Here is a 23,541-nt window from a genome sequence, read left to right on the forward strand (position 1 = left end):
TAAAGTAGAGTGTGAGCTGAAGCAGAAATTAGCACATTTGGGCTCAGAACATTCAATTTCTCTTTCACAAGGATGGCTATGGGGCAGATTCAAGCACTTTCAGTGAAAATCAAACTTGAATGAATTGATTTTGTATGTCAGACAAATTTTCAACTTGTTCACATTTAGCAGAAGAACCACTGCAAAAAATTATAGGCTATTTCTTAAAAAAAATAGATTAAAAATGCCATAATTTTTTGTAGCTCTTCTGAGAGTATGCCAACCAATGGCTGACTGCTAGACTGTAAGTATTACCTGTCCTTATCCACAATTACTGTTGTAGGGTAAGACTGGTTACTTTTATTCCCAGTACCTAACTGGCCATATGAATTGGCTCCCCAGGCATAAATCTGACCTTCATCTGTCAGCACTAATGTATGTGCATAGCCACAGGCAACCTATAAGGAATAATAAAAAGAAAAATCTCATTTTTATGTAACAGTATGTTAACAGAGACAGATACATCTTATGCTATACGTTAATGTTATTGATTCTATACCAGTGTAAAAATTACAAAAATTACAAATACAGGTAAGCTTATTAAAAAGGGAAGCAGAGTAGATGAGGTGACTTTGAGGAAAAAAATTTTATCAGTGAGGAACCCTGACAGATAATCTCAAGAGTACAGCAAATGAATAGCTAGAAATTGAGAAAAAATGAAAGCTATATGACAAATACAAACAGTTCGCAGAAAAAATGCAGAAAAAGGCAGATCAAGTCTTGCACTGACCTTGCTCTATGGGCAACTGCTCCAATACGAATAGCTTACCACTCTAAAAACAGGCAAGGTCTCCCTATCTCATAGAATCACAGAACGGTTTGGGTTGGAAGGGACCTTAAAGATCATCTAGTTCCAAACCCCCTGCCATGGGCACGGACACCTTCCACTAGACCAGGTTGCTCAGAGCCCCATCCAGCCTGGCCTTGAACACTGCCAGGGAAGGGGCATCCACAGCTTCTCTGGGCAACCTGTGCCAGTGTCTCACTACCCTCACAGTAAAGAATTTCTTCCTAATATCTCATCTAAATCTACCCTCTTTCAGTTTAAAACCGTTATCCCCTCGTCCTGTCTCTACATTCCCTTCTAAAACGTCCCTCTCCCTCTTTCCTGTAGGCCCCGTTCAGGTACTGGAAGGCTGCTAGAAGGTCTCCCCGGAGCCTTCTCTTCTCCAGGCTGAACAACTCTCACTCTCTCAGCCACCTGCTCCTCTCCTCCTCGACTGCCAGCCACACAAAACTGCCCCCTCCCTGTGCCAGTTCCAGTGCTCACCTGACCCTCTTCTGAGACAACTTACATTACTGGAAGGAAACTCTCCACAGCTGGGCCTGACGACCACCAGTGCCCACACGAGGTAAGCAAAAGAAGCAGCCAGCCAGGAAAGAGAGGGAAGAGATGAAACTCTCCATCTCAATGGCAGCACACAACCGTGTCAGCTCATACCCTCTTGCGGGGACCCACTCGCTCCTGCTGAGCTGCCTCGCCAGGTGCCCTGCATAGGGTTGCTTGAGTATCCACTTTACAATCTATATATGTAGCATCTGCCCCACATACAGATACACAGTGGCAAAATTACCAGCAACAGTCTTGCCCTTCATGAGTTAATGTAACCTGTTCTAGCCAGATGGCTATCAGTAACCAATTCACGTTGTTCAAAACCAGCTTACGTATCTTTACATAATCTGCAAAGCAGATATATCATAAGTACGTGTAAGTCCACTAACATCGATGAAGCATGCGATGTGCTTTAAATGAAAAAAATCTTTAAGTTATTTACTGATTGGAGGTCTACAACTTGGTATAAATCGATATGAAGCAAATGAAATGGATGGAAATACAGGGAAAAATAATATTCACTTTATTACATTATTTTCCAACAGCAATTGTTACCAGCCAAGTCCACATCCAAAACTTCCCTGAGAAAACGTAATAAATAGGATCCAAAGTTCAAAACACTCTTATAAATTTTCACGAGTTTACAAAACCAATGTTTGCTAGCAGAATGTGTCACTTTCCTGACAGTACTCTCTACTTTGGATAAATGAATTAAAAATTTTCAGTATCAGTTCTGCAGTTACTTTAAATATTTCTTATCAGTCAAAAGACGTTATCAGTTTGCTAGTTACGTTGATGGCAGCCCAGTTATTTGGTGAAGTGTAATAACCACCCAAGATCAAGACCAACTGTTGACCAAAACCAGTTGGAGACATTTTATTGAGGCTCCAAACACCAGTTACTCACTGTGGCTGGAGTCCAATTCTAAAAGTGATATTCAGTCTGCCAGAAACACAAAATGCTAAACTGCAGCATTTTCCCAGAAAAGAAGACAGAGGTTAATGAAGAATGAGGTAGCCTAAGAAGACTTTCTTATTTACTAAAATAACAGGATTCTTTTTTTTTTTTTTTAAAAAAAGACCAAACATTTCTAATGCCCTAGTGCTCTTTAAGTAAAATTCTGACCTCACTGAAGTCAATAGTAAAATTCCCACTGAACTCCATACGGTCACAGTTTCTCCCCTACTGACAGAGGTCCATTTTAAGACGCACGCGTGTTTTTATTCTGATAAATGGCACTTCAAACAAAGAGATAAAGGATTATCTCTTACAAAAGTAGAATATGCCTTAGCATATTTTCAGTTGTTCATAAAGGGATTGACAAGGAGTATCACACACATACCCGCTGTACACGAATGCCTTGCAAAGCTGCTATTCGGCACGGTGTCGGCTGATTGCCGCTGCTGCCCAGTCCAAGCTGGCCATTACCATTGTAACCCCAGACATAGACCTTAAAAACAGAGACAGGGATTTTAACTGTTTCCTACTATCTGCCTCTTTTGAAAGCAATATAACTAACTACTTCAGAGTTACCATAATAATTTTCTTCAATATTTCCTGCCCTCACACCTTAGGATCTGTACTTTGTATGTAGATACACACAAACACACATATATATACATACCTATAGAAACATACATATAGACATACATATATATATATATATATATCTCTACACACACATATTTTTTCCTGCACTGCAAATTTTGGATGCTGCTTCTATTTAAAATACCAACTGCATGCTCATCCAAAACTCTAAACCTCCATATTCATGTTGCTCTTTAAGAGTTAGATTATGTAAGACTACAATATTTTTATATGAAGAGTAGAAAATAAGTGACTCGTATGGCTGTCTCCCAGTACAGAGCAAATTCAGCATGAATATTTCCTCTTTTCAAACAGCTAATTTCTCATTCAAAAATCCTCTAACAGAAAAGAAAACACACTAAAACTATATATAAACTGGAAGCTATGCACAACAGTTTGAGTAGGCTGTTAACAGGTTTATGCTGAACATAAGAAAAAGGGAAAATACTGAGCTCCGATAATTTCAGTGACATATGTTTTACTGCAAACAGTCAATAGCTACTTAGGTCTAAACTGAAATGCTTGGAGCAACGGAGCTAAAGAGGACGCAGACTACCCAAAATCTTCAGCTCATGAACTAAAACAAGAACACTACAACCCCTCTGTATCTTTGCAATGTGGATAAAAAAGTATGAGACTGATTCAAGGGGTACTGCAGTAGAACAAATATATGCAATGTACTTTTATTTTCTCTGTTTTCTCTTGAGATAAAGTGTACATATATGAGCACGGAAAATTAAAATAGCATTCACTGATTATTAGCACATTCTTGATACTGAAGACTCTAGTATAGACAATAACTTATTTTTCTATGAAAGCTAAAGACAGCAGTGGGGTAACATATTAATCAGCACTTTCCTTTTTTCTAGAATATAATACCAGCTCTAAAAATCAGTAAATCAGTGATACAAACTTAGTTATTTTTACATGTGTGAAAATGAAGCTAGCATGAAATACTAAGTATACATACACAGATTCGATATGATTTAATCCCGAAATTTGTAAAAATCTCCTGACCTTCACAATGCTATTTTTACTTCATAACTGTATTTTCAAGTAAATTTGAAATTTGATACTTCAATTCCTTTAACTCAAAGCCAACTTCAACAGCCACTAAATTTTATGAGTAATCCCATAAATCAAAAAGCCATAAACCAAATGTTAGTGAACAATTCTCCCTGTTTCACTCTACCTCTTTTCTAAAGAAGACATCATAATCAGCATGGATAGGATGATGCGCTTAAGTATGTCAGAATGTGCAGGACAATTTATGACAAAGGTTTTTACAAGCAGTATAAGCAGGTAGTTTTGAGGTAGTCTGGAAAGATACACTTCTTTTCTGAGTAGTAGCTCACTACTGACAGGTTTGAAATTATCTACATCCCATGATATTACACAAAATAAAATTCAGTCAGAAAATTCACTTAAAGTTCCTTACCTCTCCATTCTCCACCACAGCCATAGAGCACATCTGTCCACAAGCTATATTAACTACTATTTTATTTTGTAGGCAGCTGGTAACTCTTCGAGGAATTGGTTGATTAGCTGTTGAACCAGATCCGACTTGGCCTGAGTTATTATAACCCCACGTGTATACCTGTTGTAAGAGAATTACCATAAAAGAAGGCTATACAACATACGGTTCAACGTACATATTCAAGAGAGAAAAAAGTTATGCACATAAAAAATTACATTTTGAGTTCAAGCTGATGTGTTCTTTTAAAGATCCAGGCAGATACATAGGTTTACAATTTAATTGTTTCTATCAAAAATATGCCACTCATAATATTTATACATTCCATTCTTTTACGTTCCTCCAATCAAAAGTAAGAGGCAACATGACAGTTGCATCAATGCTGGAAAAATTCATTGCTAGTTTCCAGAAACCAAAGTAAAATGGCTAACTGGACATAAATGGCACCTCAAAGTAAATGACAGAAACTTTTTACTTTGGTGGGCAGAACTCCTTACATTAATGTGATCTATATTAATGTCAGCTTTAACACCATTAAGCATTTACAGTAGAGTACAGCATAGGAAGGAACTGGCTGCCCTCTACACAGAAATTATTATTTCTTATTATAAGCAGATGTGGCACAAAAATCAATGTTCTGCACGCACTTCAAAGCAGCTAGACCCTAACAGGTTTTCCATTTTTATCAAACATTTGTGTTGCATCAGCACTGTGAGGACAGCAAGAAGCAAGGTCTAATGCTCTAGGTGCAGAATGTTTTCCGGTTTGTCACATACGTGAATTTCATTAAGAGAAAAAAGAGATTTATTCCAGCTATTCTCACCTCTCCATCAGATGTTAACACCATAGAATGATGAGAGCCACAGGCAACTTCAATGACTTTCTTGTTCACCAAGTTAGTAGAGACTTGACAGGGAACGAAACCATGATTTGTTGTACCGTTGCCCAACTGACTATAAGCGTTATGACCCCATGTATACACTTCTCCTTCTATAATAAACGTGTAAAAAGCTGGTTTAAAATCTATTTTTCCAATGAGTACAAAACATAAAATTACAAACTGAAAAGTCAAATTCAATAAGAATATACCTATTTAAGTGTATATCTTAAGCCCATGGACATACCAATGCTACCTTCACATAGTCTTGATCTCAAATCCAAAAGGATAGTATTACCATAATCTCAGTAAAGAAAATCATATAGCTAAAAGAAAGGAGATAGTGCAATACAGAAGAGAAAAGGATGAAATGACAGTCAGGAGTCCCCATTTCAATTTCTCTGTTACTGACAATGAATGAAAATTTCTTGTCTATGCCCTGGCGTTGTTTCCCGCTTTGGAAAAATCAAATAACAAACTTTCAATCCTTTACAATATACATGAAGAAGCTTGTAAGAAAAACTTATTATTACTTATTAATAAACATACTATTATTTATTTATTATTTCAACATACTATTCATGTTCTGTATTTTGAGAAATATGCTAGTAAAAATAAGAATGCAAGAACTGTCTGACGGGGTTAGACCGATGGTCCACCTAGTGCAAAATTCTGTCTCCAACTGGCAACAGAAAAAAGCTGCTGTTTAAGGGAAACATGAGCCTGGCCACTTTTTGCAGTTCCCAAGCATTTACAATCACTAGAGCACAGATATTATCAGGTACTTCTGTTTCGCTTCAATGTACATATATTGGCCTGTTATCCATGAACCTAACACCTTTCTGTACTCTCTTTCATCTGTTTTAAATCAAGTGTCCTCTAGTTACAGTAGTGCAGGACTTGAAGAATAGCTGTTCTACATTCATCTTCTCTACCATCATCATCATTTGCTAAACCTAAATTACACCATTATTGCAGGAGAGCTAGGCTTGACATACAACTCCATCAGATTTCTAAAGAGATCATCAAACTCCTTATCCCTAAGAAGGGCTCCCTCAGAACCACAAAGGCAAAACGCACTACACTAGACCAATATTTCTCTACAATAACAGGTTAAATCTAATGAGTTTATCCTGTCAAAAGCAACCAACCTTCTCTTCCTTTCACCAACATGACAATACAAGTTCAGTAAACAGGTGAAACAGCCACACAGAAACATAAAACATAAACTGGAAATGATAGTAATTAACACAAGAATTGTGAAATATGTAAGGGCTCTAACAGAACCTCACTGGGAACATGATATTAGTCATTTGTCTTTGAGAATAATGTACTTGATTATGAACAGAAGGGCTGCTAGCATGATGTGGACAATAGAGTGTCAATGAGACAACAAAATAAAAGGCTGAGAAGCAATATAACTGGTCTTTAAAGCGCATTCAAAAGTAGGTACAGGAGGGAAAAGATGCATTTTAGCTAAAGGACAATGTTGACGTAAGAACATATGGGCATAATGTAGCCACTAATGTATTTCAAAACCAATAAGAAATCCCAAACTTAACTGCAAAGTAAAAAAACTTCCAAAAGTAGTAACAAGATCAGCTTGAAAAACTTTTGAAAAGAACTAGCTCTGAACAGAGCTAGCTGACATGTCATGTTCGCCAATGAAAATACGTTGGACTTGATAGCCCAGAATGTCTATCCCAATTCCTCTCATGTTACCAGCACAGCCCTTTCATATCTGCTGGACTAATTAAAGTGGACGTATCTGTAAAAGCAATATTCAGATCATACTTTACCTTCTGTAGCAAGAACAACATGAGGGCCACTTCCATAACTCAGACAGGCTATCTTTTTGCCACATAGAGAATCTAACCTCCTCGGTTCAATAGTGCTCTGCATGTCACCTGTTCCCAAACACCCACTGCAGTTCATGCCAAGCACAAAAACCTGTTATAAAAGAACCACAGAATCACAATTTAGGTTGGAATGGAAGACCTCCAAAGGTACAACTAGACCAACCCCCTGCTCAACAAAGGTCTAAACAGATCAGTTGACTCAAGGCCATGTCCAGTCGAGTCTTGAACACCTCCAAGGAAAAGATCTCTCAAACCCTCCAGGATTTAATCGCTCTCATCGTAAATTTTTTTTTCCTAATAATGAAACAGAATTTTCCATCTTCCAGCTTGTGACCATTGCCTCTCACCCTCTCACTATGCACCTCCAAGAACTGTCTAGCTCCATCTTCTCTTTATCCTCTGATTGTGGTAGGAAGACATTAATTTGAATTGAAAATGTTTTAGTAGCAATCAAAATGATCAGGCATTTTTGCATGCAACTTTTTCTAGGTATACTATCATAGTACTGCCTTTCACAATAACTTGATACATAAATGACTAAATATGTCATGTTCATACACACTCTTGGACAATTACCTCATCATTTTCAGTTGCATACAACACTTCATTACCAGCACTGCCAAATACACAGGCTTGACGAATTAACTTGAGCTCTTCTTGGGAACAGAGAGAAAAAATTGGCCACTTCCCAACATCCAGCATCTTCAGGGCTGACAATAATGTTGCCTCCAAGACCTGATATTATAAAAAATTATATCAAATACCTAGACAGAGAGAAATGTATACCTTTGCACAGTAAAAAGTATAAATTTAGAGAAACACCACCATCTCCTTTCTCAACCACAAACCAGTATTTTAATTCTAGAACAATACATGGAGGGAAACCATTAACATAAAGAAATAAACTATATCATGATCCAGAAAGAAATTATCTAAATGCATTCAAACCTGCTTGATTCTGTGATTCTGTGATTCTGTGATATAAGAAGTTAAATGGTGAGGTCATATTTTCACTATATTCATACAACATAATTGCTAACTTACAGAATTCAATGTAGAGGATTCTAATATCAAATGCAAAGTATACATTCCAAACTTGAAAATAATTTGTATCTTTTCTTCTGGTGCTAAAATTACTGCTAAAAGAAGAAACCATAAAAAATATGCCCAAGAATATACTTATCTTTAAAAAATATACACATTTGGTTTCATGCATTGAAAATGGAAACTTTTCCTTTCTCCTTCACTTCTGAAATTTACTTCTGTGTTTCAACAATTATTGAATATTTGGGAACTTCCTAAGAATATTTGCATTTTATGTAAGTAGACATATAATAAAAGAAAAAAGATAACTGAGCATTTTTCAGCTTTGCCAAGGACAAATGACAAGTATATAGTTACAGGAAAAGAAAAATGGATCTCTCCAGACTCTAAAACTAGTCAAGCTAATGTCTGAGTCTCACACAACATTTCTACTAGCATAAATCAGAAAAATGTTGCAGCATCAAAATTTAATAGGAAATTTTGCATGGAGCATGCATCAGATTTTCTTTACTGAAATTAAAAAAGGCTCTGGATCTGAAAGAAAAGCAGCATTACTTGCCAGATCAGAAGGTAAGCAAGAATAGATTTTGCCTATCACAGGCATTATGTAATTCACCACGTAACAGTGAGGATTGCATCATTAGTTTATTTCTAGCAAGTAGCAGACTTACAAAATGATCTGTTATGGAACATCATTTTTTCTCTCTCTGAAACAAAGATGTGAATAAATTCTAGTTTGGAGTCTGAAGCACGTTATATCAGTCATGAGGACATTGCTTTTTTGATTAGTATCACTTACTATGAAAAAATCTACACAGAAACATAGATACCATTTGAAATTGAAACAATAATCCCTAAATTAATCCTGAATTAAAATCTTCAAACAAATAGCAGTTAATCACACATTTCCTTATAGTATACTTCTGAGGAAGGGAAAGGAGGGTTGGTCATCTTCCCTTAAGAAAAGCTGTGGTTTTGATCACACTAGTTCTTTCCCCATCTCCTCACGCCAAATAACTGGCCAAATTTGCAAGTGACAGGGAAGTAAGATTCCGCTGACGCAATCCATTTGGCAGTAGGCAGCTGGACAATCAGACGTGTATGTTATGAAATAAGTCAGCAAGCAAGTAGGTTTAAGCTAGTCCTAGCAAATGTTGTCCTCCATGACACACAGCAGGGTTATAAGAGACGAAGGACATGAATCCATATGGAATCAGGCTTCATTCATCTGCTGTTTGCAGAACAACTTATTTTATGTCAAGAGGTTAGCATTAATTCTATGGATGATTTTAGGCACTTTTAAAATATGATAACGACTAGTGAAAGCATCACAGACTACTCTTCCAACCACATTAACAAAACTGCATCCCCCTTTTGCTCAAGACTGATGAAGCCTGAGGTTCAAAAGGACAGTCAGGGTATGCATCAATTGTACAGATTTCCTTACTGGAATTGGTTTCTTTAAAATGTGGGCTCTAAATTCCAAGTGCACAGTGGGTCAGAACGCATTCATCTTGAATAGAAAAGGTTTTTTCTGTTACCTCCTTCTATAAAGCACTCATGTTCTATCCTCATAATTAACACGTTAAAAAAAACCCAAACTGTAGCATTTCTTAACACTAAAATAATACATTGAAGGAAAAAAAAAACACCACTACTATAAAAAGCACCCAAGGCAACACTTATGATATTGATTTTGTTTTACAAAAGAAATAACAATGAACTTTATCAGACTAAAAAATACCCATAATCTAAACCCTGTCTCTGGAATTATTGCATTCAACTCAGTAAGAGATATTCTCTCACCTTTCAAGATTTTCTCCCCTCCCACACTTTTCCATTATATTTTGACCCACATATACGAAAACCAGCTTGAACTATCAGTCTGCCAATATTTATGTCCCATAAGTGATCAGTTGTCTCATTATAGTGCACAAAGTCATGAAAGACAGAGTTAGACCAGAATTTGAGATTTCATATGGTCCAGCTACCTATCCCAAAGGTGCATCAGTTATGCTTCAAGAATTCCTAACACTTCTACACTTCATTTGACCTCAGCAATCAGTCTGAAGGGTGGTTATTCAGTTTTATTTGTCATACAGATCACCTTAGAAAGCATCACCATTAAGCTCAAAATCTGAATGATTTTTCATTAAGTTTTACATGCAGCACATTCAAAGAAAATAGGAGAAAAATGAGAGGAAGCTTTTGCATCAAATTATGCTACAAAAGTTAATTCTAACAAGTTTGTTGTTGAAACATTAGGCTGGAACATGTAACTTTAGAAGTTAGTACTACATTAAACCAGCCTTGTAAGCCAAAGGAGCAATTCAATCTAATTAAAATTAATATACTGTTCTTCCAATATTTTGTGGATCAACACAACATTTCCTTTGCTAGTATCATTTTCCTACCTATAGTTTTGGTTTTCTGTTTATTCTGAAAGCTACTAGCATGTACTAAGCTACTGCTAAATGGAACCAAGCGTCTTCCTTTTGAGTAGAGCAGTACAGAATTCTCAATACAAATTCACACTCTGACCTTGACACCGACTCCTTGAGAAGGAGGAGATTCATCCTCCATATGGATTTGTGCTTGTGTCCCCCTGCAGAGAGAGAACTGTGGTTAAAATCACCATATCATATTGCTGCAGCAATACTTTATGGAACGATATACACTTAATATTAAGCCAGAACTATTTGCTTCTGTGGGGTGAGAAAACAAGAAACATGAAGCTCAGGCAATTCTGTTTTTATATTCAACTGTACAGTGATCAGTTAGACAAACTCTGCTCTTCTGTATTCTTGCCTAAACAAATAATTCTTGGACAAAATATTTTTTCAAAACAAGTAGTAAAATTAATCAGACCATGATTGGAAAGGAAAAAGTTTTATTAAACACAATACTCCAATGTCTTTATTGCAGTAAAAATAAATTTAGAGCCATGCTGATCTCATTTTTCAAGACATTTCTTTCAGAAAAAAAAAGAACACTGGTCGGACTTTTTCATTTCTGGCTTAAGCCTTCAAATATTCCAGTTCCATTCTGAAAACCAATGATGTTAGAAAAACATTTGGGACTTTCCAGGTTTACTGAGAACTGTTAAAATATTCACTCTGTTTCAGAAAGCATTGCCAGACATGTAAATAACATGTATAATTTCTATGACGTGCATCATCAAGAGAAACAGATTTTCAGATCAGACGTTTCTTGCCAAATACATATGCACAACTCTACTGTCCTTGAATTAGCTCCTAACATAAAGCCATGGATACAGAATGCATGAAATTCATATGATTTAATTATTATAAATGTTAATGATTTAACAAATATGAGCACAAATACAGGCTGGGCGGATAATGGATTGAGAGCAGCCCTGAGGAGAAGGACTTGGGGGTGATGGTTGACAAGAAGCTCAGCATGAGCCGGCAGTGTGCGCTCGCAGCCCAGAAGGCCAACCATATCCTGGGCTGCATTAAAAGCAGCGTGGCCAGCAGGTCTAGGGAGGTGATTCTGCCCCTTTACTCCAGTCTCAGGAGATCCCACCTGGAGTACTGCATCCAGCTCTGCGGCCCCCAACATAAGAAGGACATGGAGCTGTTGGAACGAGTCCAAAGGAGGGCCATGAAGATGGTCAGAGGGCTGGAGCACCTTCCCTATGAAGAGAGGCTGAGAGAGTTGGGGTTGTTCAGCCTGGAGAAGAGAAGGCTCCGGGGAGACCTTCTAGCAGCCTTCCAGTACCTGAACGGGGCCTACAGGAAAGAGGGAGAGCAGCTTTTTACAAGGGCATGGAGTGATAGGATGAGGGGTAACAGTTTTAAAGTGAAACAGGGTAGATTGAGATGAGACATTAGGAAGAAATTCTGCAAAATTACCCTGCAACTCCATCCTTCAAACTGCTCTGCAAACACAGACACCTTATTTCTGAGCAGCCCTACAGGAATACATGGGATGGCTCAAATTACACCAGTTTATTCTTCTATTCAAATTCATATATTCTAATAAAAGTACATACTGATTGCCACATGTCTGCATCTGCAAAGATGTTCTTTCTAAAAACCTGCAATTGATTCACCCTGGGATCCTAAAAATAAAGACAGACAAAAAAAAATATTAATAAGCCTGTCTAAGAATTATTCTTATCTGTCTACCTTTAAAATACTAGTGATGATTAATATTTACCTACTCGTAAGAATTTTCCCTCCAGAAAAATGACCATTGCATATCACAGAGCGAAGCAAAGAAAAAACAGTATTTTCATCAAAAATTAAAAGATAAAAACCTGTATATTTGAGCACTTCAGGTGCAGAAGAAGAACATACCTTAGCTATTTCAGACGAGTTATTGGGGTTGTTCATCTACTAAATCTTATAATACATGTATAATTGCTAGGAAACCTTACTTTAAAATAGCTACCCACTACATTTTTCTAAAAAAAATGCAATACTTACTTTAGAAAGTAAAAAGGTAAATGAGATATTTCTTACGTATTAAAACTTTATATACATTTTCACTAGCTGTGTTTCCAAAAAACACCTAAAGTGCAGATCTAAAGGAGAAAACTTCACTGTTGTAAACATCCATTTCTTGAGGAAATGTACAGCATTTTAATACACAAATATTTATATCAAACTTTCACAAATCTCGTATCTCTAATCCAAGTACAATTTAAGAATCTGGACAGCATACTCGGGCAGTCTGAGTTCAGATCTTGGAATGGTGAGTTCTGACCCTGGTTTCGGTTCAACCATTATAGGTTTTTGGGTAAGGCACATATGCTTCTGCGGTACAGATAAGACTGAGTTAAGGAACACAAATACTAGTTCTAATAGGCAAGTTCTATTAGCAGTCAAAGACCATTTAATCCTAAATATTTAAGCAGATTCACTGACTCATTTGTATGTAAACATTCTTGCAGCTTCTCTCTCTAGGAACTTGGCAAGCAAACAAAAATTTTCAGAACTCCACTTAATATTTGTCCCCACTTAATTTCAGTATTTATGAATCTCATCTGCTGAATCAAAGGTCTGTCGGGAGCTTCTTCCCCAAGGACTCTAACCAGAGGCTTAGGAAAGATTAGAAGGAAAAAGCCACAGGAAAAAAGGGACTTGCTGACACCTTTAGGAAAGGAACCTCACCTTCTCTGATATTCTTGATTTCTCAGCAGTTTCATACCAGAGTAGTCATGAAATGATCCTAACTTGTCCAAGCAATCTTGCAGGAGAGGACAGAGCAGTAATATTGTCAACAGTTATTCTTATCTTGTCACATTCCCTTTCTAGGAAGACATGAGTCTATTCTCAAAATAATCATCCAGCCAATTCCTTATCCACCGAGTGGTCCATCCATCAAGTCCATGTCTCTCCAATTTAGAGACAAGGATGTCATGTGGGACAGTGCCAAATACTTTGCACAAGTCCAGGTAGATGATGGCAGTTGCTCTTCCCAATGCTGTAACCCCGTTGCAGAATGCCACCATGTCCTTCATACAGGATGTCATTCCTGTATCTAAATCTATCCTTATGTAATCTAATGTCACCTAAATCCAACCTGAGATGCTGAAAAAAACCCACATTTGTTCACTTTTTTTAATGTGGCTGATCCATGATTTTCAGAAAACTAACTTGAAAAGCTCTTTCTCTTTGCTGAATTGTTAGCCGAACTCTAAACACACCAGCTCCTGTAATACACACATACACACAAACATAAGAAAATGCAACTGATGCAGTTGTTAGCTCTTGTCTATTTCAAATGCTACATAAAATTTAATTTACAATATAATTGATTTGGTAGAATTGAAACTTATACTCATTCTTCATTCTGACCTTCCGACATGAGAGTTCAAGGAACCAGCTTTAGGGAAACAAAAGTATTCCAAAGATTTGGTTTTAAAAGAACTTTATTAAAAATATTAACCATGTAACAGAGCAAATTCAAAATAATGTAATAAATATGTGAAAGAAACAGCTATTATAGTTTTATAAACTTGAAGAATCTTATCACAGAAAATACTAAACCTTTAAGAATTTAAGAAACACTAACAGGTCATCAACTTGTTCAGGATAAACCATGTAGAAGCTTCACATATTAGGTGGCATTGCACCTGCATGTGGGAGCCTGACCGGACACCAGTTCAATGCTATACGAGCAGCATGTCTGGGAAGAACCCTTCTGTTACTATGGAATCATAAATATTGCATTCACATAAAAACAGCAAGCAAATGCACGCATTTTGTTCTGCCCCCTCCAAGTAGATCTGACCTGGCCCAAATTGTTAGCAGTCTGCAGTTACCTGATTCAGCCAAATATTGAGCCATATATCAGGTCTAGCTGCTGGATCTTTGACCTCACAGTCTGCTCTAGCTGTTACAGAAGAAATATTCACACCTTTTACAGTTCTAACCTTTAACCGCTTCCTTAGATGTCCAAGGAAGGTCTTTTTAGCCTTATTTAGACTAAAAGCTTTGATTTATAAAATGTATATTATAAAACATTCTAAGCCTTAATAAAAAACCTAAACAAACCCATAAGCATTACTAAACCACACCTGGCTTTCTTTTCTACATTCCTTGCTTACTTCAGTTTAGCAGTCTTTCTGCACATCAGAGCCTTGGTCCATGACAAGGGCTCCTGCCTACAGCTAAGAGGTCTACATGTTGGGTCACCAAGAGAAGTGTTTTTTCAAGACCACGTCCAGCAGGGTTCCAGCATGAACCTGGCTGTAGCTACGCTTCTCTGTAACATTGGGCACTGGCCAGAGAACTTCCCATGAACTCAGCATGCAAGGCCTGGGCCGGTGGGAGGATCATGCAATCTTTCCCTGACACAACGTCAGAATTTGCCTAGGTATATACATCAAACATATATATATAAATGCATATATATATACATATACACACACACACACATACATACATAATGGGTATTATATACCTGGAGCTGAGAATTCTGATAGTTTAAACTTTTATAGTTATAGCTGTCTGCAGAAGAAGATATGGTATCTTACAGCAGAGAGAGATACAACAGTAAATTGAACATGTATATGAAAAAAAAGTTAGCCTGCTTCCTCTATGAGTAAATGACTCTGTAACTGGGTATTTCTTTAACAGCCTTCTGCTACTAGAACTGACCAATGTTAAGTGGCAAGAGCATGGGATCGGACATAACAGATAGAGTTTTCCCAACTCTTAAAAAATAATTAAGAGACAAAACGTTATTCTTTGCAGTATAAGTTTAAACATCTAATATTAAATCTATACACTGCAGTAGTCTCCTCCAAACTGCAACAGATCATATGCATCATGATGCCAAGGTTATTTCACCTCAACTTTATCACTCGGTGGTCTTACTTCTATTCTTATTTTTACTTACATGATTAAAGAAGCTTTAAAAAACAATTGCCTATAACTAACTCAGAATTTACTTTTGTCAGTTCTCACTTTAGAACTGCACTTTAACGCCTATATTTTTCTTTGCTTATCCATCCTTTTTCTAGTCTTTATTACTAAAATCCCTTTTGAGATGGGTAAAAGTTCTTTTCAATAGACCTTTTCTCATTTTTTAGATATAAATTCCAAATAGATTCTACCTTTGGCATAAAACAGCTTCATACGTTCTTTGCTTCTAGGGTCCTCAGGACTCCAGTACAGCTAACATCACTAATTAATCCTCTTGATTTTTCAAAGTTTGCCCTTCTAAAATTGAGAATTTCAAACCTATCTCTGTTTAGTCCTCTATTTTACTTCTAGTTATTTAATAAAATGTAAAATGTGATCCAAGATCACAAGCTGACTAATAGACTAGACTATTTCAGTTGGAAGGGACTGCCAACAATCATCTAGTCCAACTGCCTGACCACTTCAGGGCTGACCAAAAGTTAAAGCACGTTGTTAAGGGCATTGTCCAAATGCCTCTTAAACACTGACAGGCTTGGGGCATCGACCACCTCTCTAAAGCCTGCTCCAGGGTTTGACCACCCTCTCAGTAAAGAAATGCTTCCTAATGCCCAGTCTGAACCTCCCCATGCGCAGCTTTGAATCATTCCCATGCCATCCTATTACTGGATACCCAGGAGAAGAGATCAGCATCTCCGTCTCCACTTCCCCTCCTCAGGAAGCTGTAGAGAGTAACGAGGTTGTCCCTCAGCCTCGTTCTCTCCAAACTAGACAAGCCCAAAGTCCTTAGCTGCTCCTCACAGGACATGCCTTCCAGCCCTTTCACCAGCTTTGTTGCACTCCTCTGGACGTATTCAAGGATCTTCACATTCTGCTTAAATTGTGGGGCCCAGAACTCCACACAGTGCTCAAGGTGAGGCCACACCAACACTGAACACAGCACGATCATCACCTCTTTTGACCGTCTGGTCGTGCTGTGTTTGGTGCACCCCAGGATGCAGTTTGCCCTCTTGGCTGCCAGGGCACGCTGCTGACTCATGTTCAGCCTGCTCTCCACCAGCACCCCCAGACTCCTTTCTGCAGGGCCGCTCTCCAGCCACCCCTCTCCCAACTTACACTTGTGCCCGGCATTACTCTGTGCCAGGTGCAGAACCCTACATTTCAACTTGTTAAATTTCATGCCATTAATCACAGACCAATGCTCCAGTCTATCTAAATCCCTCTGCAAGGCCTCCTGTCCCTCAAGAGAGTCAACAGCACCTCCCAGTTTAGTATCATCAGCAAACTTGCTAATGGTGCATTCAACTCCTGCATCCAGATCACTGACAAATGTATTGAACAGAACTGGCCCTAGAATTAAACCCTGAGCTCTTAGAATTTTTCACACTACTTACTGAAAGCCTAAAGCAATTCAGTGTTTATTTGGTAAGCTTACAGCAGTTGTATGTAAGAACAACTGTATCACTATACGTCCTTCCCAAACTACGCTGTTATCTGCATCTAAGAAATAAATCCACCTGTGACATAATTCCTGGAGGCATCTCTCTGTAAGCGATATCCTTATCCAAATCCAACTCTTGTGGTCTCTGGCAGAGGCTATCAAAAGCTCTTATAATTTTCTTTTCTCAAAGCAATGACACGCTTGACTCTTTTTATCCACATGATTTCTTCCTGTTACTTCACAGTTCATCACATCATTCACATCCAGTGTCATTCTGTCACATTTATTCTGTCACTGTCCAGCTAATACCTGTACAGTATTAGCTCTCCTACCCCACATTCAGCAGGATCACTATTCCTCCATGTTCCCCTTACCCCATGTCTGCTCTCACATCCTTCGCCATTAGTTCAGCCCAAATGGTTTCCGATGGTGCACAAACCATGTCTACAACATGCACAACTCTGTCTACAGAGCATACTCAGTTCATAACCTGGAGTAAAATCCCTTCGCTAATTGTGCTCTCTATATCCACCAGTATTAGAACTTTCATCTCCACAAGGAAATACAATGCAATTCTCCCATCTCCCACCCATTAACAATCCTTGTTTTCCCAACTATTCTTTCTCTCTATTAAAACTGTAACTGGTTATCCAGCAAAGCTCATCTGATATACTGCGAGCTTCACACCTCCTCTGCACGCCCACGGACGCAGCTCTCCCACACTACACACGTTTAACCCCTGACAAAAGTTGCAAACTCCCTGTTATCAGCCATTAATAAACCAGGTGCCTGGGAAACATAACCCCGGGGAACACACCACCACAGCGGCACAGCGCAGGCCGAACAGGCGGCAGCACCCTGCCCCAAACCTCCCTCCCCGCCTACGCCCTCGGGCGGAGTGGCTAACAGAGAGCACGGGCAAGGAAAGCCGCCTCGCCCCCGCACAGGAGGGCTTCGGGCCGAGGCTCGGGCAGGCCGCGGGCCCGCCACACCGAGACGCCCGCCGGCGGCCCGCCCCGCCGCACGGCCACGGCCAACGGCGGGGCCGCTGGGCGGGAAGCGCTCGAGCGCGCCGCCCGCCCCTCCCGTCCCCTTTCCCCGCCGGCGGCTGGCGCGGGGCGGGGCGGGCGCGTCCCCGGAGCCCAGCGCTGCCTTGTCAGCCACCACCCGCCCGCCCGGCAGCAGCGGGGTGGTGCGCGGCGCCTCCGCTCCCCTCAGCGGGGAGGTGCGCAGGGCTCTGCCCGCGGAAGGGGGCGCAGGTGGCGGCGGCGGCGATCCCGTTCCTCCGCAGCCTACCTCCCCCTTCCTCCGTAGCTTACCTCCCCCTTCCTCCGCAGCCTGCCTTCCCCGCAAGCGGCGGCGGCTCCTCCTCCCTCCCGTGAGACAGGGGAGGATTCCGCCGCGCTCAGCCACCTCCTCAAGCGCGAAGGGAGGGAGGGGGGGAGGGAAGGGGGTTAGCGCCTCCCAGGGATCCACCTACTGCAGCACCAGCGCGGAGAGCGGCGGCCTCCGTGAGACCAGGGTGGATAGGGCTGCTGAGAAGGCAGCCCCACGGGGGTGGCCCTAACTGCAGAGTAGCTGCCTTTGTACCAGAGAGGGCTGAGCTGAGGCGAAGAGAGGCCAAGGAACCTCTTCTCTATCTTCTATGACAAGGCCCGTCTCTTCTGATGATGTGGCCGCCTTGGGAAGTCTTAGATGCTTGGAGCGAGCGTGGTGTTGAGGGAGACAACACCACTTTCCACCGAGCCTCAAGTGGTTGCCTGGGCCTAAATACATGTGACAATACCACATAGTGGGAGACACATGGTCAAAGATGACTGTTAAGGGAATGTCAAGTATTGTTGTACTGTTCCAATGTGCAATCATTTATTTTTTTCCCAAGGTAAAGGAGAGGATATAAGTATTTTTCTATTTCTCCTCGGATTAACGTTTAAAATTAAGCACTCCCAAAGAGGATAGACTTGAAAAATTCTCCTAAAAGCAACAACCTGGCTGTTTGGCTTGGTTACACCTCTTACCTTGAGTGTGATAATACCCTGCTGCCTTGTTGTGGTACATGTTCAGAGACCTTTGCTGTGGTATTCAATTATACTGTTAGGTTATTGCTGTGGGAACTTTATTCAGAAGGGGAAAGTTTGCTCTGTGGCTAAGGAATTAACTTTCTATTGAAAACTAAATTCCTTTATCTCCTGGGGGAGGTTGGAATTTTTCTTGTGGGAATCACAGCCTCATAAGGATGTTTTGATATTTTAAAGATTGATGGATACAAGACTTTGGATGTCCAACAATGAGGTTTGTATAAGTACCTAAAGTAGCAAGAACTTGTCCTCACAGTTACCAAAGGAGTAGAGACAATATGTTCTCCATACTTGCAGCGTTGTATGACAGTCTCATGTGATAAGCTACACATGCCTTGCATCCTGTTCTTCACAGGTACCATGCATGAAGTGCTTGTATTGATGTACTGACTACCAGTACTCTTTCCTAATGTGCTCCCCTAATGCATGCATGTTCTCTGCTTCTGACTGTAGTGTTCTGTGGAGTCACTATCTCCTTTTAGTTTGTCAACTATTTTTTACATTTCGGAATGCATTCAACTTCCTGTGCATGCATCCTGAATGCACTGTAATCTGCAAAGGGTATGTGTTTTCTGTTTTGTTGGCTCAACCACTTTGGTTCTTCCAAGATAAAATTGAGAGTATTTTTTGCTAGGACGAGTTTCTTCTATGACAAGATGACCCATTTACTGGATGAGGGAAAGGCTGTGGATATTGTCTACCTAGACTTCAATAAAGCCTTTGACACCATTTTCCCACAGCATTCTTCTGGAGAAACTGACTGCTCATGGCTTGGATGGTAGTACCCTTCGCTGGGTAAAAAACTGGCTGGATGGCTGGGCCCAAAGGGTTGTCATGAATGGAGTTAAACCCAGTTGGTGGCCGGTCACAAGTGGTGTTCCCCAGGGCTCAGGATTGGGGCCAGTTCTGTTTAATATCTTTATCAAAGATCTGGATGAGGTGATCGAGTGCACACTCATTAAGTTTGCAGATGACACCAAGTTGAGTGGGAGTGTTGATCTGCTTGAGGGTATGAAGGCTCTGCAGAGGGATCTGGATAGGCTGGATCGATGGGCCGAGGCCAACTGCATGAGGTTCAATAAGGCCAAGTGTCGAGTCCTGCACTTGGGGCACAACAACCCCATGCAATGCTACAGTCTTGGGGAAGAGTGGCTGGAAAGCTACCCGGTGGAAAAGGACCTGGGGGTGTTTGTCAACAGCCAGCTGAATATGAGCCAGCAGTGTGCCCAGATGGCCAAGAAGGCCAACAGCATCCTGGCTTGTATCAGAAATAGGGTGGCCAGCAGGACTAGGGAAGTAATTGTCCCTCTGTACTCAGCACTGGTGAGGCCACACCTCAAATCCTGTGTCCAGTTTTGGGCCCCTCACTACAAGAAAGACATTGAGGTGCTGGAGCGAGTCCAGAGAAGGGCAACGAAGCTGATGAAGGGTCTAGAGCACAAGTCTTCTGAGGAGCGGCTGAGGGAAGTGGGGTTGTTTAGTCTGGAGAAAAGGAGGCTGAGGGGAGACCTTATCGTTCTCTACAACTACCTGAAAGGAGGTTGTAGCGAGGTGGGTGTCGGTCTCTTTTCTCAAGTAACAAGTGATAGAATGAAAGGAAACAGCCTCAAGTTGCGCCAGGGGAGGTTTAGATTGGATATCAGGAAAAACTTCTTCATGGAAAGCGTTATCAAGCATTGGAAGAGGCTGCTCAGGGAAGTGGTGGAGTCACCATCCTTTGAGGTATTTAAAAGACAAGTAGATGTGGTGCTTAGGGACATGGTTTAGTGGTGGACTTGGCAGTTCAAGGTCAGCGGTTGGACTTGATGATCTTAAAGGTCCTTTCCAACCAAAACGATTCTATGATTCTATGATTCATTTGAAAGTGATACCCATAATGATTTGTGTAGAGTGTGGGATGGAAGACAATGAATTTTTGGGGCACTGGGCTCAATAAGGACTATATGTGGTTGCCTGATAAGTTTGTTTTCTCTTTCTGTAGAATAAAATGATCACTGTATAACACAAAGCAATGTATTGTCTGTTACTGTGTTCCCTTCTCAGTTTTCTGTTTTCTTGAACACAGTTCAGGGGGAAAAACCTGCAGGATCTCAGCTGCATGTGTAAATATAATAATATACCTGATAATCTCAGTCAAGCAGACAGTGGTAACAAGACCCAATGGAAGTTGAAGCTATTCATTTTCAGACTGGCAGTAAAGCAAAGAGTAATTGTCCCCTGAAACAATTTACATCTTGTGTTGTGAACTGTTAATTGATTCTTCAGTGCACATTTTAAAACAATATTGGATATTTTTCTAAAAGTTGTGCTGTATTTAACCTAAGGAAGTGCTGTGTACGCTGTTGGGCTGAAGGTCTGTCCTGGTTTGGACTAGGACAGAGTTTTCAGTTAAGTTTTTTTTAAGTGACTGTACTTTCTGAAGTTGACCACACGCACTTGTTGCTGTGGAAAGTAGGGTCCCTATTGGGTCTCTTTGTTCCACAAAGGAAGGGACCATAAAAGTGTACTTGTGGGGAGTGGCAGACAGGACAGGTGACCCAAACCTGACCAACAGGGTATTCCATCCCACCCACGTCATACTCAGTTTAAAGCTGAGGGACCAAGAGGGTCGCGCTCTCTTCCCCCATGGCTGACATCCTGGGGGGATCCTGCCCGCGGTCCTGCCGTCGCTCCTGAACCCAGTTCCTGCCTGCTGCTGCATCTGGTTCAGGAGTCCCCAGTGCCTGCCCTGCAGCATCAGTGGTGACGTGATCGTCATTGCGGGGAGAGTTGTTTTGTATATAGTTCATTATTTATTATACTCTTTTTTTTCCTTGTTATTGTTTGTTAAAACTGTTTTAACTTTCCAACCTGTAAGTCTCTCTCCCTTTTCTCTTTTCCTTTTCCCTTCTGGGGAAGGAGAAGGTTAATACAGAGCGTCTGTCATTTGCTTAACTACCTGCCCAGCCTTAAACAGTGACAAGGTCACACTTAGAATCAGTGGAACAGATGGTGTATTTGACCCATTGAAACAAAATGCAGTGAAGTCCTTAAATCTAGAAGCAACGGATGTAGATCTACAAGCAGAGAAACTGCGTACTGGAACATTTAGCTAAAGGATTGAGGTCCATGAACAACAACTCAAAGTGTAATGCCAAGAGGATGTAGAAGGGAAAAAGGCTAGTGTCATTCCTGAATGTATGAAGAGAGGAATCAACAGTAGTTAAAAGGTAATTTGCTTCCAGTAATTAGTATTTTAAGCCAACTAGCAGGACACTGCGTATAATGCTACTATACATTTTGATACAGAAGTTGAAAATGGGATAGGCTGCATGAGCATGATCAATGGTTTGAAAATAAGAGATACTTAAAGAGATTATTTGTTCAGTTTGTTAAAAGCGGTTTAAAGGTGATTACAGTTTATAAGTTCTTTACAATGAGAAAGTATTAGGTACTGACTGGCATTTTAATTTAATGGAAAAAGCCATAACAAGAAGCAATAGAGAGAAATTAAAGCCATGGGAATTCAAATCAGGAACTGAGCACAAATTTCTGACAGTGAAAGTGAAAAGTGGTGTCCGTTTTTGTATGCCTTCAAGTAGAAGCCTGATCCAGTTATTTCTGCCTTTCCTTACAAGCCAGTTGTTCTACACCTGTCTCATCTTCTTCCTTTCATTTGAGCTATCTCCACTTTGTTTTTCTTCTTTCCTAAATGTAATGCCAGATTTATAACTCAACAGCACAGAAGGGAAGGGAATATGTGCCTCTCTCATCTTACAAACACTCTTCTGAGTACGTTCCGGGACTGTATTTTCCTTTTTTTCCACTAGCAATATATTGCTGGTCTCTGCAGTTTAAGCTTTGAATCTCTTAATTTACTTTTCATTTGAATTTTTGCATTTCCACTTGGTCTTCGGAATAACTTGATTGAAGTTGACCTGATCCTCTTTTCTGATTACCTGATGTTTATTTTACTTTAAATTGGCAGGATTATTTTGTACACTGTAAAAACATAATTAGACATTAAATGAGAATGTAGCAGGAATCCTTCCATGTGCGAGGCTACAGATACATCCCAGGTGCTTTTGGAGATCGTGCTCTTCCATGACTACAAAACTAGAAGCAGCATAGAGCATGGCCATGTTCTTCTCCAGGAGTACAAAGAAAAGGAAGGTCTTAGCACAGGTAGTTCAGACAGGGAGAGATTTTACATCTGAACACTTGGCTTATAATACTCAGTCTGCTACACCTTGGTATAATCATGATACCACAAGGAGAAAGATGGAGGGATTGCTACTAAGGACCAGAGGAAGACAAAGAGAGGAAACAGAGGGCAGAGCAGGATTTTTGCAGACCCAGTTGGTAAAAGTGGAAATCTTTAGAGGTAGTAATTTTTTTTTTTTCGAAAACATTTAATAAAATCATTATCTGCAACA

At 40.1% G+C, this 23,541-nt stretch overlaps 1 protein-coding gene across 3 annotated transcripts in view; it reads right to left on the bottom strand.

Moving 5' to 3' along the window:
- Positions 1 to 18,428, bottom strand: part of RCBTB2 (RCC1 and BTB domain containing protein 2) — a 34,843-nt gene extending 16,415 nt beyond the window's left edge. Inside the window, exons 1-9 of one of the 3 annotated variants that reach the window (XM_068418477.1) lie at positions 18,368 to 18,428; positions 12,229 to 12,297; positions 10,755 to 10,818; positions 7,746 to 7,904; positions 7,110 to 7,260; positions 5,257 to 5,423; positions 4,398 to 4,556; positions 2,715 to 2,822; positions 295 to 437 (exon numbers count right to left, since the gene is read on the bottom strand). In XM_068418477.1, coding sequence (XP_068274578.1) covers positions 295 to 437; positions 2,715 to 2,822; positions 4,398 to 4,556; positions 5,257 to 5,423; positions 7,110 to 7,260; positions 7,746 to 7,904; positions 10,755 to 10,818; positions 12,229 to 12,248 — 971 coding nt within the window. In that variant the 5' untranslated portion in view covers positions 12,249 to 12,297; positions 18,368 to 18,428. Of the gene's footprint in view, positions 1 to 294; positions 438 to 2,714; positions 2,823 to 4,397; positions 4,557 to 5,256; positions 5,424 to 7,109; positions 7,261 to 7,745; positions 7,905 to 10,754; positions 10,819 to 12,228; positions 12,298 to 13,351; positions 13,412 to 18,367 lie in introns of those variants that run through there. The other 2 variants (XM_068418483.1, XM_068418492.1) reach the window with 2 other exon arrangements.
- Positions 18,429 to 23,541: the final 5,113 nt, after the last annotated feature.

This window comes from Nyctibius grandis, chromosome 2, assembly GCF_013368605.1.
Source record: "Nyctibius grandis isolate bNycGra1 chromosome 2, bNycGra1.pri, whole genome shotgun sequence".
In the NCBI taxonomy this organism is placed as follows: Eukaryota; Metazoa; Chordata; class Aves; order Nyctibiiformes; family Nyctibiidae; genus Nyctibius; species Nyctibius grandis.